This window comes from Passer domesticus, chromosome 15, assembly GCF_036417665.1.
Source record: "Passer domesticus isolate bPasDom1 chromosome 15, bPasDom1.hap1, whole genome shotgun sequence".
NCBI classification, from domain to species: Eukaryota; Metazoa; Chordata; class Aves; order Passeriformes; family Passeridae; genus Passer; species Passer domesticus.
In genome coordinates, this window is record NC_087488.1 from 9,785,999 (window position 1) to 9,802,741 (window position 16,743).

At 43.2% G+C, this 16,743-nt stretch overlaps 2 protein-coding genes and 1 long non-coding RNA gene across 9 annotated transcripts in view; 2 read left to right on the plus strand and 1 right to left on the minus strand.

Moving 5' to 3' along the window:
* POLR3E (RNA polymerase III subunit E) overlaps window positions 1–1,407 on the plus strand; it is a 28,205-nt gene extending 26,798 nt beyond the window's left edge. For all 6 annotated transcript variants that reach the window (XM_064390675.1, XM_064390671.1, XM_064390673.1 and 3 more), the window contains exon 21: window positions 603–1,407. In XM_064390675.1, coding sequence (XP_064246745.1) covers window positions 603–659 — 57 coding nt within the window. In that variant the 3' untranslated portion in view covers window positions 660–1,407. The remainder of the gene's footprint in view (window positions 1–602) is intronic.
* Window positions 920–16,544, minus strand: CDR2 (cerebellar degeneration related protein 2). Of its 2 annotated transcripts, none has more exons than XM_064390689.1 (5): window positions 16,310–16,544; window positions 11,060–11,172; window positions 6,432–6,580; window positions 6,105–6,269; window positions 920–4,981 (listed from the first exon to the last, which is right to left on the minus strand). In XM_064390689.1, the coding sequence occupies exons 1-5, from the start codon at window positions 16,386–16,388 to the stop codon at window positions 4,114–4,116; spliced, it is 1,374 nt and encodes a 457-aa protein (XP_064246759.1). In that variant the 5' UTR covers window positions 16,389–16,544; the 3' UTR covers window positions 920–4,113. The 2 variants fall into 2 exon arrangements, with proteins under 2 accessions (XP_064246759.1, XP_064246760.1); XM_064390690.1 differs by lacking the exon at window positions 16,310–16,544 and adding an exon at window positions 16,186–16,204.
* On the plus strand, window positions 5,433–10,759 carry LOC135281642 (uncharacterized). The gene is made up of 2 exons (XR_010348227.1): window positions 5,433–5,772; window positions 5,867–10,759. It is a non-coding gene; the product is annotated as an uncharacterized LOC135281642 (long non-coding RNA).
* Window positions 16,545–16,743: the final 199 nt, after the last annotated feature.

The following is a 16,743-nucleotide window of genomic DNA, read 5'->3' on the forward strand; positions in this document are numbered from 1 at the left end:
GTTTGACACTTCATTATCATAGAAAGGGTTTTTTAAAAGGGTTTCTTATCCAGTGACTGCCCTCACTCTCGTGCTGTCCTGCTGCTCCCCTCAGCCTCTTCCCCTGAGCTCCAGCCCCTCTTTACCCCTCCACTGCCCTGCTCCTCCAGCCCTCTCACTTCCTTCCCTCCCTCAGCTGGCTTCTGCATGAGCCCCAGGTTCTCCCCCAGGAGCCACTGCTGTTCCTCACGGCCGTGGCATCATTGTCCCTTTGTGGCTCTCAGCCCTCCCCAACTCCTGTGTCCCCTCCAGTGAAGCCCCCTGTCCTCCAGGGTGAGGATACCCTGTGCCCTGGGTTCATGCCTGCTCCTGTGCCCTGGAGAAGGGCTCGTTACTGATCGTGTTTATTGTCCCCAAGACTTTATGGACTTTAGAGTCATAGAATCGTCAAGGTTGGAAGAGACCTTTGAGATCATCCGGTCCAACCATCAAGGCAGCAGCACCACTGTAACCAGGAAACATCACCCAGCTGCAGACGCAGACACCCTTTACATGCCTTTAGGGATGGTGCCTCCAGCACCACGGCCTGAGCAGCCTAACAGAGCGTTTGCCTGTCTCCCCAGGACTGCTGCGTGAGCTACGGCGGGATGTGGTACCTCAAGGGGACGGTGCAGTCCTGACACGGGGCAGAGGCGCGGGGTGAGCGCGGCCCGCGGAGGAGCCGCGGCCGGAGCAGCGCGGCCGGGCAGGGCTGGGCTGCGCCGGGCCCGCGGCGGCCGCTGCCAGCACACCCAGAGCTTGCATGGCCTGCGAGGCGCGGCAGCGCCGGGACGGCACCGCGGGACCCTGGCTGCAGCTTGATTCATCTGGGATTTCTGATGTATTGCAATTCTCCTTCTGTTTCGTTATGGCAAAATAAAACCACATAGTGACACAGACATGATGGAAAATCATGGTCTAAAACTTTATTTTGTAAGTAATGCCAATAAATTAAATTTGTTTACAAACATCCCAGTTTTTGTTAAATCCCTGGATGCTCATACTTTAGTGTGAGCATTGTCATAGCCCTTGCAGCCCTCTTCATAGAGAGCAGGTAGTCGTGTTCATGGGAATGTCAGGCCTGGGAGGGGGGAACAAAATCACTGTCTGTGAACTCTGTATTACATAGCCTTGTTCTCACCTGTTGTCTGTGAAATGAGTTATTTGGAGAAGTACCTACATCTGAGACATGGGGAACAGCTACTGGATTTCTTCTAGTGGTGTGGGGTTGGTTTGAGGGACCTTGTGCATTTACTGTGTGTGACAGAGCAGGTAAGTAACCGAGGGCACCCTCTGGAAGGCATCCAGCTGTAGTTACCACACAGCAACCATGTAAAACCTCTATTTTGTGTAATTTTTAAATAAAATTTTATCTCAAATAATTCTACCCTGCCTTGTATTTGTCCAAGAAGAAGCAGAAGCTGCACCTGCTCCTTTTAGATCCTGAAGGCTTGGGGAGGAAGGATGGAGGCAGAGAGCAAAGAGCAGTGCAGTCCCTGAGCCCGCTGGGGCTGCCCAGCAGCAGGGACAGGGCCCCAGCCCTGGTGGCTCATCCTGAACTGGCCTTACCTGCAGGAGCAGCAGGAGTATCTGCTGAGGGCACTGCACAGCACGGCACTGCTGCTCCTGTTCTCTGCTGCAGCTTCCACCACATGAGAAGCTCAAGGGGATTCTATTGATTTCATCTACTTATGCTCAGAAAAGGCTGAGTTGAGTTGTTGACCAAAATAAGAAGATTAAGGTAGTTAATCCAGATAAGATTGGCTAAGAATATTGTCCCCATACTTACAGCATTTCACATTTTAGTGGAAAATGGCTATTTTTGAACTGCTAAAACTCTACCTCATTTAATAGGTTAGTGTAGTTTATTAACTGCATCAATAAAACTGGGATGTGTTTTATGTTCAGGCAGCCCTGGCTGGCACTGACCCAGTGGCTGTGGCTGGAAAGCTCTCTGGGAAAGCCACGCTCCAGGAGAAGCTCTAAGAAGAGCCCAGCCTGCAGGGATTTATTGCACAGCCTGCACAGGTAAGGGCTGCAGGACAGCAGAGCTCAGCAATGGCACAGCTAGCCAAGGGGGGAGTACAGTACAGAAGAATTAAGAAGTTCTGAGGAAACATTTTTGGTATTTTTAAAGCATAGAAATTGATGCTATGGAAGTGCTCCAAATTAGCCAAAAGCAATAAACCACTGAAGATTACCTATTTAACCAAAAATATGGAACTGCTTATACATGTCTTCTGCCCAGCAGGTGTGGTTTGCCCTGTCCCTAAAGTCAGGAACACTGGTAGTGAACCACTTGGTGTCTTTCTCAGGGTGCTGCTTTCCAGTCTCCAAATCTGGGGTGAGATGGGTGCAGGTGGCAGGCACACAGTGACAGGACAGCAACTCTGCTTTCCCCACCCCTGTCTTTTTTTTGAACAGCACTGATAAAAACCACAACAATGAGGAAAAACTACTCACTTCCATCTGGATTTCTGTCCCAGACAGGCCTGTTCTTATCCATGTAGCATAACTTTTCTAAAATACAAATTTCGTGGGAACTCCATCTGAGCTCTGTAGAAAGATGGCAAGACTAGATAATGCAGGTGCCAGCTGCACCAAGTTCAGTTCCTGATTAGCACAGATGGATATAATTACTACTTACACATGCAGCTTGACTGGATTATTTATTTGCTTAGAAAAATATTCAGAAGATCCAGATTCCCATTTTTAAATAATTTTCAGACTGCAATACATGTTTTAGAGAAACTCCCACAACATGAAGTGTTAATACTGCACCTGAAGGACGAGCAGAACAGAGAACAGTGTAAGGCAGCAGAGCTGCAGCAGCAGCAGCTGGACTGAAGCTGAGAATCTGTCAACATTCTGGGTCAAGGGTTTGGTACCTCGCAGCAACTCAGCAGGAAGCTGCTTCCCAAGAACTGCTGGCCACATTAAGCTGTGAGACCCTTTACAAGGAGAAGGATGTCACCTTTCACTGTACCTTTCTTCCTTCTGATTTCTCTATGTTCTGAAGAACAACCTTTTCTATGTTCATTGTTTTTCAGAATTAAGTATTGTATCAATTACTATCAGGGTATGGAAAAAGAGAGGGAGAACAAGACTATGGTCCCGTTTTCAGTAGGGAATGTGCTGGCAGTGTGTCCATCCTCCCACACCCCCAGGCAGCATGGAATAGGTCAAGAGAGGCCAACACTGGAAGCAACAGACAAAACAATGTAAGGTTTTACCTGGCCTGTCTCCTCAAGCACTTAAAAGTTTGTAGTATGCAACATTAAAAGCTACTCCACTATGTCAATGCTACTTCTAAAGTTAAATAGCTAAATAACAACTCTCTAACTCACCAAATACACATAAAAATGAACTTTGAAGACATTCCACCAGAGAACCGTAGGTCCCAAATAACACAGAGTCAATTCACAGTATCTTGCCTTAAGACAAAGTGCCCTACAAAGGAAACCGTATCTAAAAAGCCACACAAACTTTACATCAAATCCTTTCTTAGTAGAAAGACATTTATACTAATCTGTGGGAGAGCTTAGTGATTGTGAAAACGTGGTATTAGCTTAAAGCAAGCACAGCTTTCCACCACCCTGCCAAAGCAAGATCAGCTGGACTGCTCCCTTCCTGCAGCTGAGGAGATGCTGCCCCTGGGACTGGTCAGGGCTTTGCTTTTGTTCATTCTCTACATCAGTGTAGTCACAGAGCTACATCATCCCTGTGAACCAAAGGAAAGCTGTAGTCTGGTTCTTGTGAGGGATTCAGAGTTCTGAGCTCTGTTATTTCTGAAGTGGACTAAGGAAACAAGTGTCAGCCACTGCTCTGGCCAGAGATAAAGTATAATATGAAGTAGTAGTGTAGCATAAAGGTATAATGTTTGTTTGCTTTACAACCACTGGTTTGTGTGACAGTGCTAAACATTAAAAATCTACTGCTACACAGGAACAGGGAATCTAGCTGATACCTAACTAGCTTGTTAACTACAGGGCTACCAGCCTATCCAAAACATTCATTTTGAGTGCTTAAGAAACACATCAGTTTAAGGGGTCTTCTGACATTCATATGAAGTGTGTTCTTGACTAACAGATAAGGTTACGGCTGAGAGGAGAGAGTCTTGTACTTTGCTCTGTGTTCATCTATCTCTTCTTTTGTTTTTCTGATACAGCTAAAAATCTCCTTGAACAGTGCTTTATATTCAGGGGGAGCATTTGTGGAAGAGTCACTTAGCTCAGCAATTGTGAATTCTTGATTGCTAGCTGAAAGATCATACTGGGTGTTCCCCACATTGAGGTCTTTGGAATACTGCTTCAGCGTTTGTACAGCCTTGTGTTTCAAAGAATCTTCATCCAGTTGACACTTCTTCAAAAGTTCCTCATACTTCACTTTCAGAGCATTGTACTGAGCATCAACTTCATTGAGTACAGAGATCCCTCGCTGCTTCACAGCCTCAGCTCTCCTAATACACGTTTCTTCGTGGCCCCTGAGAATGTCTGCCCCGGCAGCGCTGCTCAGGAGGCTTTCGCTGCTGCTCCGTTTTAGCGCCTTCTTCTCAAGCTCCGACACTGTCAGAAGTCCATCATCTGCCAGGCTCTGACCAAGCTCCCTGTCTAGAGATTCCTTGAATGAAATGAAAAAGGACTCTGGCACCAATTTCTCTGCATTATGGAGTGTGTTTTCAGACTGAAGTATCTGTCGCATTTCAGCTACCTCTGCCTCCAGCTCCTCGGCCCGAGCCCGATACAAGTCTGTGTCAACCAGCCTCCGCTCCAGGTCACAGTTTTCTTTCACCATGAGGCTGTATTCCTCTTCCATGGTTACCCTCTTCTCTTTCTCTGCGTTCAGCTGGGCTTGCAGAACTGTCACTGCCTTCTTTAACTTCTCATTTTCTTCTTCTAGAGGACTTAGCTGACTATCCATCGAAGTAATCTTTTCTGCAAAGACGTGATCATAAACGAAATACCTGCAGAAACAAAATAAGGGTTATCACACATAGGAAGCACAGCAGACCACACCTAAAGTTTCCATGTCCTGGGTAACTAATGACATATTTAAACTGTGTGCTAACACACTTCAGAACACTAACAGGGGCCATTGCACTAACCAATCAGCCAATTTAGTAATCAGAACAGGGTTTGTAAGGACTTACATGCCATGGAACCAAGCTCACAGCTTAGGCAGAATGGCAGCTTGTTAACAGTCTCATGTTACATTATTCTATCAACTTGTCTGTAAGTTTAAATTATAATTAAATTATAATTTAAGTTTAAACACACATTGCCTCCCTGTACCACGCAGTACTTTCTGATGCTAGTATTTTCTACAGCAGTCCACTCTTGTAACTTTTGTCACTATTGATATAGAGAAATAAGCTTCTTCATTGACAAAGCAATGCTGGAGGCTGGTATTTTCACAACCCTTTGGCAGCTTGAAGGATTCTATTATCTTTGGAATTATCAAGAAATAACTTCTTTTTGGATTTATGATTTATTCTAGAGTATTACCTCCATTACAAGAGCCTGTTCTGTCTGTGGAGGTGTTTTCTTCACAAAATTGCTCTCTAGGCTTGCAGTTAGTCTGAGCTTTTACCAGGTGATTGTCCCATTTGCCCCATTAATGCAGCTCAGCTGGGTCAAATGGCTCTACATTTAAAAAGCAGCCCAGGCACCATTTTCCCAGTTTAGGTGTTATTTGAACCAGCTTAAGCTCAAAAAGGCTAAGGAAAGATCCATGGACATCCAAGGAAAGAGTAAGGTACAGGAAATATTTTGCATTTACTGAGTTTTTCAGATTATTTGTGTGTTTGCTTTTACCTGACTGAAAACACTGGGGTGCAAATTGCTGTAAGCTTTCTAGGCTACCATTTGATATGGCTGGCTCTGGAGACAAAGTGGAGCACCAATACTGGTGTGGTCTAGAAGCAGGCCAGAAGTAATGACAGTACCACATAGTGGAGACACTTTGCTAGTTGTGAATATCAGGTAATTTTTTTCCAGCTTCTCTGGTATCTGTGCTCGTGTCTTAGGTTTTAAAGTTTTGCTAAAATAGTTTCAGTGTTCTGTACTATGTAAGGTACAAAGTCTTACTGGCGGAGGTCGTACAGCTCCTTCAAACATGAGAAACTGTGCATTGATCTTGGCTGCTCAGATCTCTCCTGGCTCATCCGGCCTCGTCCAGGCTTTTTCAGCTCTTCCACTTGTCGCTGCAGGTCATCTATGTGTGTTTGTAGACTTTCAATAGTCTCTGTCAAGCTAAAAGGTGAAAAGACCTTTAAATAAAACTAACCTTTCAATTTGCCAGTATTGTAGAACACCACTAGGCAGAGACAGACACCCAGTGACTACACAAATACACCTGGACTGCTCTTATTGATAGTAACAGCTGGGGGGAGGGAATCTCTAAAAATTTGTTACCTTATTATCTTTTGTTGTGAAGCTCTACTCTCTGCAACCAGTTTTTGATTAGTGTCTTCCAGTTCTCTTGCTGTCACATCCAGCTGTTCATAGACTTTTGCATGCTGGTCGTTCATCTGCCGCAGGAGCTCCACTTGCTTTGTGAGGTACTGCAAGACAGCCCTGCTGTTACTGGTTTACTCTTGAGACACGAGCTACAGCTCCTCTGCTGCATTTTGGCTCACATTCAGAGAGAAACTCCTGAGCTTTCCAAGTGTAAATTCCCATGTTTGCTTTGGTAAGCTGAAGAGACACTCAGTAACTAGGCAGCTTGCCTTTGTCATGGAGGTCACCCCAGGCTCCCGAGGCAGCCCTTACCTGGAGGAGCTGGGTTAGGTGGTGCCAGCTGTCTTGGTCTGTGCCCAGCCTCCTGCATGGGGCTGTGCTGCAGTCAGCACTGATAGAGCCTTCAGGCTCCAACACAGCCCTTACCTGTCCTCTGTGTTCTAAAGGTTGAGTCTGCTCCAACAGAAATTTCTTATCTGTGGTGACCCAACAATTTTCTCAACATTAAAACTGAAATATTGGGTAGCATCATCCATAATTTAACATACTTTCAGCTGACCCAAGTGATTCCAGTCTGAAGCAGCATTAGGTTCAGCACAGCAAAATTTAGGTTGTGGTCACTCTTAAGACAGTATGTGGCTAGTATGTGTCAGGAAGTATGTTATTGAATTCAAATCTTTAATTACTTCCAGGTAACTATTCCAGTTACAGTAATCCCAAACAAAGGTCTCCTGGCCTTTTTTTAGAAAACAAAACCTCACATGAAGTATTCTCAATTTAATCCTCTTGGGTTTTACAATTAACTACACACACTGTTTAGTTTCCTGAATAACCTCAGAAAGCTTGGAATTCTTAGTCTTAGCAGTTCACAATCACCTAAAGCTCTTAAAGTGTCTTATATTTTCCCACCCAGGACATGAGCACTTATATGAGACAGTTCTTTTAGTTTGAGCCTAACCCCCTAAATCTGACATCTTTTGCTCTTATATAGAATTTTTATTTTACAATATATTCTGTATTGCTACTTGTTACTTTCTCAAAACTAAGCTTCAAGCAGGAACATCAGCAAACTCCTAGGCAGAATTACTTCTCTTTACATGGGTCTGTTACATACTCAAAACTTCTAATATTCTACTTAACCTTTTACCTCATTAAAAGATTGGTGGGTTTACATTTTAGGCAATTTAAGAACAGATAATAAGTTAATCTAGGACTAGTAACTGCTCCATACAGACTTCTAGAAGATCAACATGATAGCTGTTAGCTAGATCCTTTTGTAGGCTGTGCACACATGACAGAGGATTTACACAAAAATAGAATGTAGATTAGCAGTAGAATCTCAATGTGACCCATTTCAGATTAACTTTCCCTATTGGTTATAGCTGAAGGAAGGAGCTGGAGATCCTCAGAGTTTCTTCTGCAATACAAGTGTGGCAATACAAGCACAGGTGCCTGAAGAGATGTTGCCACTTATTACAATGGGCTTTTGCAGACCTTGGAGATGAATGGAAGGGGTGAAGCACCACTTCCTCCACCTTCCATCTCCAGTATCTTCAGGGCTGGTGTCCAGTTGGCCTGGTATAACCAGACCACCAAAGCTGATGTAATAAATACTTTAGAAGTTCATGTTTAATGGAGCACCAAATATGAAGCAGCACCTTGCATTCTAGCACATGAAAACTGGGAGGCTGTCAAGATTTCCAGGGTCTGAGTGCTGAGAACACATTCAGGCAGGAATAAAGTTGCTGTTTCCATGCAGCCTTTATTACATCTACAGTGACTAGTCAGTGGCACACGTGTCAGCACAAAGGTCAGATATAATGATGCAAAGCTGTAAAATGCTTAATGTGTTAGTATTTAATATATGAGATGTAATCTTAAGCACACCACAGCCTTTGACCTTTCCCCTCCATTACAGACAAGGCAATGCTGTATTTCAGAATGATTTCTCAGCCAGCTCTAGACTTTGCTAGCCCTAAGATCCAAATTAATAGGAAAAGAGTCCCAAAGATTTACATGGATATACTGCACTGAAAAAGCTAGTACAGAAATTCAGTGGAGTGGCTACAGGAACAGCTGAATGATCACATGTAGGTTACAGAGACAAGCACTTGAAAATTGGAAAAAATCAAGAACAGAGACTGAATATGCCATTTGCACATGTATCCTGTGCAACAGGGCATCCTATGATCCCACAAGAGCCAGAAATGCTGATATGAAAATAATAGACTGAACTGCTTTATACCTTGCATATGAAAATTGTATTCCCATTTGTTTCAGTGAATTCCTGTAACAATTCCTTGTGCCAGTAAGCTAACATATGCAGTTCCTCAGTTGGACAGTCTCTCTGGGTATTTGAACAAGGGGTTCATTTTCCCTTTCCTGCTAGAAATCCAGGTGCAAGAGAAACTTCTTTGGAGAAAGAAAAGTTTTGTGCTGCTATTACACTTTTAAATGGCACTGGGGAAAGGGAAAAAATTGAGACAGGCGACAGGACTGAGAAGACAGCACGTTAGTACAGCAGATACAAATACAGCCTTTGGCTCAACAAGCTGGGCAAAGACAAGGTGCAGGCACTATTTATACATCAGAAGCATCACAAAAACTGTTCTCCCACTCTCCTCCTCTTGGAGGGAGCTAATAGGACAATCCAACACACATTTACTCTCCTTGAGGGAGAGGAGGAAAGAGATTGAAGAGGTATTAGATAAAGCCTTCAAAAAGTAGTATTGCCAAAGTCTTGGTAGAGCAAGACATTGAGAAAAAAAAATTCATCTGTCATGTCTGAGTTTGACTGCATGTGTACCTGACCCTGCAACACCCAACTATAGATCACTGTGGAAGGACACTGGTGACACTTCCTGGAGCTGCAGCTCTCTCACATCCTCTGCAAACACTGAACCACCAGAACAGCTTAAGGAAGTAAACTGGCTTAAACCAATAGGATATTGCATTCTTAACAGCACTAGACTGTTTCTGTAAATCAGTGTAGCCAAACAATAATGTATTTTCCACATTTCTAGATAGTGTTAAAATGCAGCTGCTCATTAAGTAGCTACACTCCCAACAGCCAGGTTAGCTGCCTATCACAAAGTTCTGCTGTGCTATTTCAAAGGTATGTTGTAACTCTGCTAAACACTTTCTTCAATATGGTTGTTTATACAAGTACCTTGTGTACAGTATTTGTATAGCACCTTGGAAGTGTTTGTCTTCTCTACACCTTAGGAATTGATCTTTTTATAAAAACTATTCATGGCAATGAGGTATTTTCAGTCTCTGCAGAAGTAAATACATCTTCTAACGCTGTGGCAGCAATATAAACATCAGCCATTCCAACCACTGTATCTCAGAATGAACAGGATAACAAAGATTACAGTTAGCACATAATAGAAGAAAGAGCCAACAGATGAGGTACAAAACAAAAGTAACTTCTAAAAACACGCCCACAAATCAAACCTGCACTCAGAAATTACTCATCGCTTAAAAAAATGCTGCATTTGTGTTGACTACTTTAAAGTCACCTATAATTCTGCAATTATTAAGGTTAGGATTCTTTCAGTTACCTTTTGCCACTACAATAGTGAGCATTTTCAGTCTCAGCTGTACAAAATGCACATCTCTAAGTGCAGTACTGCTAGCACAAAGGAATTCAGATTTTGTAAAAATCTGGTACATACCAGTCAAAGCCTGTTCCCTGTGATTCACACCAGAACCAAATGGAAATGCTGACTACATTTTCAATGTCAGTCAGTGAAGTCCTGAATATTTAATAATTTAATTATTAGAGACCATGCATGCCCTCTAATAGCTGAAAAAGATCTCATTATGCTGACAAATGCTAGGTCTGCAAGAACACAGGCAATATTAAAAAAAAAAAAAGAAACTGCCAAAAATAGCCAGGTTTTTCCACTCTGTTACCTAAAGATGACTGGTTTTGAAAGGATGGTTATGTTATTGGGTTTTTTCCCTGGAAAATATGAACCAATATATCCACTATATCCTATATTTACATACTACTTAAATTGGATTATTTTCAGGGGTTTTTTTCTTGTTTGTTTGTTGTGGGTTTTTTTGTCATTGCAGGGTTTCTTTACATTGAAATAGACTTTAACTCCCTTTATCACTGATTATTGGAAGTACATATCTTTAGATTTCAGTTAAATCTCACTTCTGCACTTATTGGCATTTAAATTTCAATGCTGCAATCATTAATTCTCATGTAATATTTTAAATTATTAATGTCTTTATCATAATATAATTTAATGTTATTTTACCTAGCAAGATCAGGAAAAGTTTAGCAATAAAAATAACTGAACTGTCTTCTCTGTTCAAAACCAAAAAATACCAGTCATTTGTCATTAAACAAACCAAATCCAACATTTAGTGGCACAAAGCTTCTGGTAATCAGAGAAACAGGTCTAAGTATGAACCACCTATACTGGTTCTCAGCTTCTCAAAATAACAGAAGTGGTGAAAGATTGTTCAGTATTTTCCATCAGATCCCAAAAAATCCAGATCTTAACTTATATACTGTATGTTGCAGGTCTAGATGCTTTCACACAAGGCTCCTTTAGGTATTTTACCTCTATCTCCTGCAGTTGCTCTTGATTTGTTGCATACATTTGCTGTAAGGATTCTTCTAGTTCAGTGTTACGGTCCAGTAGTGTCTTCCCAAGCTCAGCAGCAAGGTGAAGATCTAAACAAAGAAATCATGTTTGCATGTAAGTGAGAGAAACAATGATGTAATCTAATTCTAAAGCTTGCTATCAAATACCTGAGGTATTTTCTTATTGCTGTTACAACTGCTCCAAGTTATCTCCAGTACCCAACATGGAAGTTGGCTTACGCCTAAGCAGAACATCACCAATGCAAGTCTGAGTCAGCCCTGAGACCAGGGACACCCTGAGGGCACGAAGCTTCCCCAGCTCCTCCATGGCCCTGCAGACACACCAGCCATGTTCACCTCCCACCCCGTGCCCAGCCTGCACCAGCTCTGCCCAAGGTCTCTTGGGCTTCCCCTCTTCACAGCACTCAGAGGAACAGCACAGCAGACCCTGTAAATGTTCATGCAGACCCAGGCCAAAGCTGAGAACTCTTTATTGACTTGACTGTTCCTCCCCATTACCCCTCTACAAGAGTTCAGGTCACCCAGGATCATAGTGCTAAATGAAGGTTTCAGATGCTTTTCATGGTGAAACAATAATATCAAAAGACATAAAACTGATGGAGACTTGCAGCTATTCTGCTTTTCAAGCTCATAAACTCGGGTGACAAGAACTGTTTCATGTGCTCCAAAACATCACTTTAAATGTCATTTGTTCTCAGGCACTTAATCTCAATTTCACTTCAGTCATCTTCAATCACCTCCAGGGTGCAGTGACTGTAGCTGTTGCAAATTAAGAAATAAGTCATCTGAACACTCAGCTCTGTTCTAGAGGGAAGCTTGATATTTGCTCAACAGCATCAGAAATGCTAGATATTCTGTATTATTATGTTGAAAGACAAGTGTAATTTAAAAATTAAAATAATGTGACAAAGTAATAAATCTTGGTATTCATGCTAAAACTGTAGTTACTCTGTGGAGGGTACTACATGTCAAGGATCCAACAGATTTCTAGAAACATCTTAGTTTCCACCTCCTTCCCATCACACAACCCATGACCTGCATGCATGCAATACCACCTAGTTAGTTCTCACATAGAACATGGATCATTAATCAGAAAGAGAAGAAAAAAATCAAGAAAAACTTTGAGTCACATCAAGAAGCCTTAAATGAATAAACAGGAGATGTGTTGCATCATCAGTAGTTACAGCCAGAGAAGCAAACACATTAATTCCATTTTCATTTGATTGCAATGCCCTTTTAACATGTTATGCTACTTCTTTCCTGCTCCCTCTCAGTTATCTTATCAGCTAGGAACTGTAACACATACAATACTGCTCCAAGATTGTTTTGTGCTAACCTTCAGTTTGGCAGCCTGTCCAAAATGATTACTCCATCTCCACACGTAAGCCAAAGACCAAATTCAGACTTACAAGGACAAGTCAGTACAAACATTTGTCTCTGAAGTGGTAGAAGTCCAATTCTGGCAAAACAACAGCTGTGCTATTCTTTACACATTCGTTACAGGCACAATGAATTGTTTCCTACCCTAAAGTCAGATTCTTAGCTTAAATGCCATAAAATTATTTTAAAGAAATCCCAGTGCATGGGAGTTCTTCAGTTTCAAAAGATGTACAATTAGAAGGCACAAGGCATATTGGTCTGTACTTAGGAGTTTATCCTCACGTTGCTTTTTCACTGTAGCACTACTTATTACAAAGCAGGATTTAAAGTATTTGGATAAGGAAACCTTAAGGCATCCTGCTTAAATTTTTCCCATTTGGTAAACAGATTGCACATTGTTTACTCATGGACAGAATAACCCCCAGTCACACACCAAGCTGTTTGTTCTATCTCATTACAGAATACTGTAGTCTTCAAATTCAGTGAATTCATTATCCTATAGAAAATGGAGTCCTGCTTCACAAGTTCTTGTACTGCACAGATCTCTACTAGGAGCCACCATCTTTAAAACAATACCAGCATCATTCAAAGCAAAGACTACACAGTCTATTCTTTTATTTTAATAGAGTAGAAAAAGAGCTTTAGGGAGGATTTAGGATTATGTTAAAGACATAATGCATAATGGAATTACTACCATCTCCCTTCCCAAAGTGAAAGTTTGTTTTCATGTTTAAGGACATTTAGGAGTTTATAACTTCATTCTTAAATGCCCCCTCACCCAGTAATCAAACAGCACACAGTACTTGGAATACAAGGTGAATAATGGATTCATGTCATACTCCACACTCATCCTGTTTGTTAGACTGGCAGAAGCACAAATGGGTTACTATGGGAGGAATGCTTTCATAATTAAGGTAATTTGTTTCTGAGGGGGAAAATACAAGTGGGAGTGTTCAGAACATACAATAAAACCTTAACTGTATAGAAAGCAAGTACTGAAATAATTTCATCTCTTCTAAAATTCAGAATTTTTTGCATCCATTTTTCTACATTGTCAAGTACCTGGAAGCCCTACAAAGAGCAAATTTTACAAGAGAGATGTGTCATGTATGTTTTCCAGATACAAAATGGAAAGTATTAATTTACATTTTTCTGGAGAGAGTTATGGCAGAACACTAGAAGCAAAACTGCATTTTCTGTTGTAAATTTATGTAAAGCAAAGCAAAATTCTGACAGACATGCCTTTTTCCTTTTCACCACAAAGATGGAAGCAGAGAGGTTTTTAATAATGCAAAATGCGAATGTGCAGATCTAAAGATCTTTGTTTTAGTAAATCTGATTAGTTGTACTGGTGTTTAACAGCTCCATCAGAAATCTCTAAAATAAGACTTCAAGGATGTCTTCTGTGATGTTGAACAGACCTCACTTACCAGTGCTTCACAATCTCTTCTAACTGCATTACCATCATTGAAAAAAAGATAAAAACAGTACCAAAATCTTTCTCTTCTACTTTTTCATAACCCACCTAACAAAATTATTCAGAGAGTTTTCCATCTAAAATTAGCCTGTTCTTTTAAACAGCAATAGGCACTAATTCTGCAAGATATAAAAGTAAGCCTAGTGTAAGTTTACTTAATTGCAAAATGAATTTTATTTCTACTTAGTTTCCTATTCCTGTTCTATATTCAGAATACCTTCTGTTCTGTAAAAGTGAGTAACAGCAAGATGCAAAAAGAGCAGTCCATATAAGAAAATTCTTTTTAAAGGTCAGCATACTTCAGCAACACATTGCAGAAGGTTGTCCGTTCTCATCCTTACAAGAATTCCATGAGCACTTTATGCATGAGCAGCATGCCAGAAAAGCCCATCTCCATTGTCAAGGCAAAAATCTTTGGTACGTAGGAAGGCTGTCAAGGTTTTCCAAAACTCCTACCCTAATTTTAAGTCTCAAAGACTGACTGACAACGGCTTTAAACTTGTTTCAGGGTGCTTTCTAATGTTTTATAACCGAGGTTCTCATAACCATGCTCATCAGTTTTTAAACATGCACTGATTGTTTGGGTTGTGAGGAGTTTCACGAGACCTTGACAAGCACTCACCACCCTGTTCACACACAGCCGTGTGTCTTAGCCTCAGCAGCAGGAGGAGTATCCTTCAGAGTCCAGACATCAAGTACAGCACAACATTTAAATAACATTCCTGCAAGGAATTTCTTCTTTGCATTTCAACTTGCCTATCACTTTATTTTCCTCCTTTTCCTTTTGGCAAGGCTATTCGTTGCTTCCATTTAGGAAAAAGAGAGAATCCCCAGAAAGATTGTGTCCAAACGTTGGGGGTATATTAACCAAACCCCCAAAATGCACTCAACCTCTAGAATGGAATACTGTTTCTTAAAAGCTGACAGCAGAGTCAACTGGTGACTATTTCATTCATTTTAATTAAAATATGAAAGTAGAGAAACATCAAGAAGGTAAGAAGTCAGTTGTTATACATTGTGAAGTCTCTTTGTAGGTTTTCAACTCCTTAAACACTGACATAGTAAAAACATTACTGAATCATGTCTCCAAACTTTTCACTCTCTTCCCTGTGACAGCATACCGTAGTTTCAGGATCTTATTTCAACTGATTTGTTTGTATCCTAGAGCCAGGAAAACACTAATTTTGGGTGAAGAGTACCTAAATAGAGCTTGCAGTGAGCTATTTTATATAGCATACAATTAGAGAGACCTGGCCCCGTCTCAAAAAGAGTTTCTGCGGTCAGATACCTGATCTTAGCTTTCTCTGTGGTTCACAGTGCAGCAGCACCCACCAATCCCAAAAAGCAATGTATTTCAGTATAAAAGCAAAACGCGTAAGACCGGAGCAGGTTTGCAAGAAGCCACTTCACAGATCTGAGGTCACATTTCAAAACAAACTCGGGATTAAGAACAAAAAGTAGAACTAAGTAACTTAAGAAAATACCAGTCATAAATGCCACTAAGCTCTTAAGGAAATTGCACATTCTTTCCGTATCATGCCTGTTAAAAGATGTTTAGGGCAATTATACTTGTATTCCTACGGCTCCTTTCTCACTTGTGAAATGAACAGCATTTAGTGTTTTAAGACACTTAAAACACTCTTGCATGTAGTGTTTTAAGACCTACTGATGGAATTACATACACAAGCTATACATGTGTCTGAGATGTAGTGGAGTTATTTGATGTTTTAGTAAGAAAACCTAAGGAGTTTCTAATAAGGAACCTGTAACTAATCGAGCATTGCTACGACTCCAACTTCATCGACTGGAAGCCCTTACAAAGAGCTCAACAGGGCGCAATAGCGCATCCGACCCCGGCGCTTCCAGCACCAGCCCCGAACAAGGCACCTTCACATTCCGTGCAAGGTGCAACTTTTCGGAGAGCCGCTTCCCTCCTCGGGGCGGAGCGGGACCCCGGCACCATTCCGCCCGGCTGCCGCACCTCCTTCCCTCAGACAAAGACGGCCGCAGTCGCTCCCGGTGACAGCGACTCCGCGGCGGCGGGAAGCGCGGCCGTGCGGGGATCTCGGGCTCCGACGCTCCGAGGCCGGCACGACCGACGCGCCGGCCGCCGCCCCGCCGCCCCCGGCCCCCGAGCGCCCTTCCCGCCGCCCCGCCCGGCCCCCGCCCCGCCGCGGCCCCTTCGCTCCCACGCCGCCCTCCTCGCAGCCCCTGCCTTCACACACCCGCGCCCGGCGGTCCCCCGCAGCGCCTTGCCTCAGCCGCCCCGCTCAGCGCGGCCCCTGCCCTCACACACCCGGCTCGCTACACGCCCTCCCTCGCACGCCCCCCGCCGCCGCCCCGGCTCACCTTGCTGCAGGTCCTGCTGGTCGTACCAGGGCTCATCCTCGCGGATTTCGAACTCCTCCACCAGGCTGTCGGCCAGCATCGCGCCCCTTCCCCTCACGGGCGGCTGAGCCGGCGGCGCCCACCTCACGATGCCCCCTGCGCCGAACGGGGCAGAGCGCGTCGGCAGCCGCTCCCCGCCTCAGCAGCCGCCTCCGGCCATTGCCGAGCGGTTCCGGACTTTGCCGAACCTCTCCCCCTTCTGGCCGGGCTGCGCCGGCGGCAACGTGGCAGCCGCTGCCGCCGCCCGCCCCCCGCCTCCTGCGATTCAAACACAGCACCCTCGCCTCGCCTCGCCGGCGGGCGGCCAATGGCGAGCCGCCCGCCGCGCAGATCGAAAGGAGGCTACACCAATCATAAGGCGAATTCATATCAAATGACCAATGAGAGCGAAGAGA